Source organism: Microcaecilia unicolor, chromosome 4 (genome assembly GCF_901765095.1).
Source record: "Microcaecilia unicolor chromosome 4, aMicUni1.1, whole genome shotgun sequence".
Classification (NCBI taxonomy): Eukaryota; Metazoa; Chordata; class Amphibia; order Gymnophiona; family Siphonopidae; genus Microcaecilia; species Microcaecilia unicolor.
In genome coordinates this window covers 13,653,048-13,659,047 of record NC_044034.1, presented here as the reverse complement: position 1 = coordinate 13,659,047, position 6,000 = coordinate 13,653,048, and the positions used below count along the sequence as shown (strand labels likewise).

The 6,000-nt window shown below is 45.4% G+C and overlaps 1 protein-coding gene across 1 annotated transcript in view; it reads right to left on the bottom strand.

Moving 5' to 3' along the window:
* Positions 1-489: 489 nt before the first annotated feature.
* Positions 490-6,000, bottom strand: part of LRIF1 (ligand dependent nuclear receptor interacting factor 1) — a 53,847-nt gene continuing 48,336 nt past the window's right edge. The window contains exon 4 of the mRNA XM_030199969.1: positions 490-1,909. Coding sequence (XP_030055829.1) covers positions 1,388-1,909 — 522 coding nt within the window. The 3' untranslated portion in view covers positions 490-1,387. The remainder of the gene's footprint in view (positions 1,910-6,000) is intronic.

The window sequence follows — 6,000 nt, the reverse complement described above, 5'->3', positions numbered from 1 at the left end:
TACTATGGATCAGTAACTGGGTCTGACTTGCTAATGATTTAAATTGAACAGGGAGTTATTTATTTTTTTTAACTTCTCTAATTCTTTGGTCAATTCCTTGCTAAATGAAGTTTTGCTGTTCTTGTATTATATTGAAAGATTCCAGGCTTTTCAGGGGCCCTTTTACGAAGCTGTGTAAGCATCTACACCTGCCCAAATGGAGTTACCACACGGCTACCGCGTGGCCCTTGCGGTAATTTCATTTTTGGTGCGCATTCACTACATGCGCCCAAAAAATATATTTTCCTGGATGCGCACCAAGTGGCATTTGGCATGCGTAGGTCATTACCTCCCAGTTACTGCGTTACACTTTACCACTAGGTAAGGTAAGGTCTCAGACCCAAAATGGACGTGCGGCAATTTTGATTTTGCCGCACATCCATTTTCGGCAAAAATGAAAAAAAAAAAAAAGGGCTTTTTTACAGGTGCGCTGAAAAATGGATTGGTGCGCACCTAAAACCCACACCTACACTACCGGAAGCCATTTTTCAGCTCACGTTAGTAAAAGGACCCCTGAGTTAAATGCTCTCTCCTATTGAAGAAGCCCTGCTGTGATAAAGAAATGAATGCCTGCTCTAATTAAGAAAGGTTAAGGTTACCGTTACATATTTTTAGAAAGTTTTTGCCAACTTCAGTCTTGTCTACTTGAAAAGGCAAAGAAAATACTTAAGTCTTGGTCAATAAAAAAAGCAAAATCGAGGAACTTATTAAACACGTGTACCCAATCTTTCATTCCTGGAGCACGCTGCTGGTAAGAAATTAACTCTTCTAATACCCTGAAATGTCATAAACAATAGATCACAATATATAACACTTCAAGCATAACTTAAAATCTTCAGACAGCAAAGAAGAATGCAATCATTTTTTTAAACTACTAAATGAAAGACTTATTTCATCACCTGATTTCCAGCAGTTTAAACAACTGTGTTCTTCTGTTGTTTGATCAGGTCAGCCATTTTCCCTTATTCTGTTTCATGGGTCTCACATGACAACAAAGGGGAAAGTCAGCAATAAAAAAAAAAAGGTGAGGAACCTACTGTGTTGTCTTTTTTTTTTCTTTTTTAATTATTCTGCACATTCTAAATTACATATTGGTTGAAATCAGAAGAAAAATCCCTCTATAAATATATATTTCAAGGTATCAAAATCTATAAAAGGAATACGTGGGAAATAAATGTAAAGCTCAAAATTGACCACCATTTTCACAGCACTACTGTGTGTTGTTCTCAGGTAAAAAAAAACAAAACAAAAGCCTTCCAAGTTAGAGCTGGGTAAATATCCATGGAAATTTTATTTCAACTAAAGCAGTTCATTGCCAACAACTGATTCACCAGAAACCTCTTCATTTTCACTTCCTCATCTTTCTCCTGATAGCTTCCAGCGCCTCTTCCCGTTCCTTGAGAAGTTCTTTCAGACGTCTTATTTTTTCATCCCGAAAGGACTCGCTTGGATCCAGTGGCGGTGGAGGTAAAAAATTCTGGACAGGAAACGGTGCAACAGTTTCATTTTGAACTGAAGAACGCTGAGGGGAAGCCTCCTCAGCAGAAAATAGTGTATCACCACCACTGTGAGTCACTGAAGGGACAGTCCGGCTTTCTGCCTCAGCTGCGGAGTCTTTCTTGGTTGCACTCTGCAACCTAAGATTAGACAGGGAAGTGTCTGAGCTGTCCATACTATCCTGCAGCATATGTGAGGCTGGGGAAGGCCGCTTGTTTAAGCTCTGCAAGTTATTGCAAGCGTTTTTCAACCCAGAGAGTATGACGCTACTAGAAAAATCTTTTTCACTTTTTGTCCTCTTTAAATTTTCCACATTAGAAAATATTTGGAATTTTCTTTTCCGGGGGATCGCCTGCTCTGATGTTGAAGCCACCTGTACAGGAAAAAAAAAAGTTAATAATTAAAAAAAATCTCCTTTCAAAAAATTAACTGCACTGAACATTGAAAAACAGCCTATACTGAAACATTATGGAACAGCATTATGACTCTGAAAGACCATCACGTCTGAAACTAGAAAACTAAGTTTTTGTTCTTATCTCCTGGATGTCATATTTTGCCCCAAGGGTGCAACTATTTTGAACAAACTGACAAAAGACTTTCTTAGAAACTATTACAGGGAGGAATTAGGCTTTACCTGCTAATCTGATTTCCTTGAGTCGCTCCAGAGCATTCCTGATTAGCGGGTATATGCACTCCTACCAGCAGAGGGAGACTGCTGAGTAATAATACTGTATAAGCATCTGTGCAACCCTGACCCCCTCAATATTTTCATAACAAAGCAAACCAGGTAGAACTCAAACAGCAAACAGAAACTAGACCAAGAAGAGCAGAAAACCCCAAACAAAATTCCAGGGGAGAAAGGAGCACCAAGACAGTCACTGAATGCAAGAAAAGACTGGACCAGGCACAGCTCCAGAGCCACTTCACCTCCCATAGGAAGATAAACGCCCAACTGGGGGGTCATGGGAATGGTCTGGAGCAAATGAGCAGATAAGGCCTAATTTCTCCTTCCTTATCATCTGCACAAGACCATTCCCGACTAGCAGCATGTATCAGAGCAGTGCTCAACAAGGGTGGGACAGGCCCTAGGTTAACACTGAAGCCCCAAAGGATGCATCTTGCTGTGCCTCAATGTCCAGCCTGTAACGGTTCACAAAGGAATGAAATGATGACCACATTGCAGAGGAATAAGAGAATGCTAAGCCCAGGAAGAGACCTGCACCCTCGTGGAGTGAGCTTTCAACGCTAGCAGCAGAGTCTTACCACTGAAAAAATATGCTGAAGAGCCTCCTTGACCCAGCAGGCAATGAAAACTTTAGATACCACCTCACCTCTCCTTGGAACGCCAAACAACAGGCAGTCTGTCTTCCGAAAGGGAGACTTGGCCCTCGAAAAAGATGTAAGGAGATAGTCTCACATGAAAAGGGGAAAGAACTTTGGGAAGGCAGGAAGGAAGGAACAGGATGCAAAGACACCTTTTCCCTTGAAAAAATGAGGAAAGGTTCCTGACATGAGAGTGCCTGTAACTCTGAAATGTGCCAAGCTGAGGTGATCAAAACCAAAAATACCACCTTGAGAATAAGATCTTTAAAGGAAGCATGTTTCAGAGGCTCAAAAGGGGCCTTCACCAAGGCTGACAGCACCAAGTTCAAATTCCACGGCAGAACCACCTGCCGAAACAGAGGCTGCAAATGCTTGACATCCAGATGGGCAGCAATGGACCTCCCCTGCAGCAGACCTCTAAAACAAGCTACAGCTGCTAACTGCACATGCAGCGAAGAGAGAGAGAGAGAGAGAGAGAGAGAGAGAGAGAGAGAGCCCCTTCTCCAAACCACACTGTAAAAAAATCCAATATATGAACCACCGAGTCCCAAAAAAGAACCACCTCTCTCTCTTCACACCAAGCCTCAAAAATGCGCCAGACTCTAACATAAGCCAAGGAGGTGGACCACTTCCTGGAACTGACAGAGTGTGAATGACACAGGAAGAATACCCCTTCTTCAACAGCAACGCCCACACAACAGTCAAGCTGTGAGAACAGGGCCACGTCCGGAATGCGGACTGGACCCTGAAGCAGCAGATTGTCTGCCACTGGCAGAGGCAGCGTTGCGTCCACCTGCAACCTCACAAGATGTGCATACCACAGTCACCTTGGCCAATCCGGAGCTACCAGAATCACCCAAACTTTGTGAGACTGAATCTGTTGAAGAACACGCCCCACTAGCGGCCAGAAAGGAAAGATGTACAGCAGACCGCGATGCGGCCAAGGCTGAGCTAGCACATTCAAGCCCTCCGCCTTCGGCTTATTTTGGTGAATGAAGAATTTTGCAGCATTGGCATTTCCCGTTGTGGCCATGAAATCCTTAATCGTAGTTCTCCAATGATGGGATACGAGATAAAAAGTGGACGGATCGAGGGACCATTCCCCCGGATCCAGCAGATGGCGGTTGAGAAAATCTGCATCAAGGATGTTCACTCCCGCCATATGAGCTGCTGACAGCAACAGTAGATTCTGTTCCATCCAGGACAGGAGAGCAGATGCCTCCTGAGCCAGCTGAAGACTCCTGGTACCCCCTTGGTGACTGACATACGAGAAAGCCATCAAGTTGTCTGACAAAACCCGAACCACCTGGTGATGAATCTGTGACTGGAACTCCAGCAAAGCAAACCGGATCGCTCGTGTTTCCAGAAGATTGACAGACAAAAGACTCTTTGGCTGCCCAGCCTCTGACAATGGTCTCCCCAGTCAAGACAGGCTGGCGTCTGTAGTAACCTGCAACGAGTCTGGATGGTCCAGTGGATCGATCCAGCTACCAGTGAAGACTGCGATGAACTGGAAGCCAAATCCTGTGAGGGGATCCAACTGAGATGATCAATGCGCCAATAGGGTTGCCTGGAGAAGGCACATGTGGGCTTTTACCTACAGAACCACTTCTATGGAGGCCGCTATGGACCCCAGCACCTGCACAATCGACCAAGCCGACAGACAGCTGAGAATGAGAAGGTGTTGAATTTGATCCTGGAGCTTCTGAATCTGCACTTCTAGAAGGAAAACCTTCCTGAGGCACGTGTCAAACTGCACTCTCAGATAATCCAAAGTCTGTGTCAGCAGCAAAGAACTTTTGTCCAAGTTCATCACCCAGCCTAGTTGCTACAGAAGTTGAACCACTCGGGATGTGACAGCCTGACTCTCCTTGGCAGACTTCGCTCAAACCAACCAGTCGTCCAGGTAAGGATGCACCATCCTCCTTTTGGAGATATGCTGTCACCACAACCATTGCCTTGGAAAAAGGTTCTCTGTGGCATAGCCAAGCCAAAAGGAAGTGCCCGGCGAGGACCGCTTGATGGTCCGGCTGAATCGGAATGTGGAGATATGTTTCTGACAAATCCAGCAAAGTCAAAACCTCCCCACTCTGTACTGCCACAATGTCCAACCAAAGGGAAGGGAGAAACCCGCAATGCCTGATTGACTTGTTTCAGATCCAAAACGGGACCACAAAGTAAATGGAATATCTGCCAGAACCATGCTCTGCTGGCAGCACGGGAACCACAGTGTGCAAGGCCAACAACCAGTTGAGGGTTTGCCAAACCACCCTCGTTTTGACAGGAGACTTGCAAGGAGAAACGAGAAAGGCGTTGGGAAGATGACAAAACTCCAGAGAATATCCCTCTTTGATGATGTCCAGGACCCATTGGTCCGAAGTTATGTGGACCCAGTCCAGGTAAAACAGTTGCAATCTGCTGCCAATGGGAACAATTGGAAAATGGATCCACAAAACCTCATTGCGAAGCATGGGCAGCGCCTGCTGATCCCTAAGAGCCATCATGTCTGCCCTGGCAATGCCATGAAAGGACTGCCCTCTATTCCAGAACCTATTCTGAAGTGGTGCACATCCTCTGACTGGCCGATAACGCCGAATCCCCGGCCAGATGGGCGTCCAGATGTACGCAACCAATCCTCCAGGAGCATCACAACATTGGAGTCCCCTAAACTTCTGACCAATTACTACAAATCCTCACAAAAAAGCAACTTACTATTGAATGGAAACTGAATCAACTGCACCTTAGAAGCCACGTCTGCAAACCAATTCCGAAGCCACAAGAAATACCTCTCAAAGATCACTAAGGTCAGCTGACGTTTGGACCACATTATACAAAGTATCTGTCAAAAAGGCTGTGCCCATTTCCAAACTGATAACCTCAGACTGTGAAGAATCGGAAGCAGGCGAGTCAGGCAAACATTCGGTTCATCTGAAATAGGCACGCACCATGTAACCCCCACAAATGGCCACCTGAAACGCCAAGGCAGAGATCTCAAAGGAGCCCTTCAACAGTGCCTCCATCCAACGATCCAGAAGGTCTTTTAGGGCTGCCACACCTTTCAACAAGACTGCAGTCTTCTTGGTGATGGCCGTCACCAGCGCATCCATCTTGGGTAGCTTTAAGACCTCAAGATCCGATAGG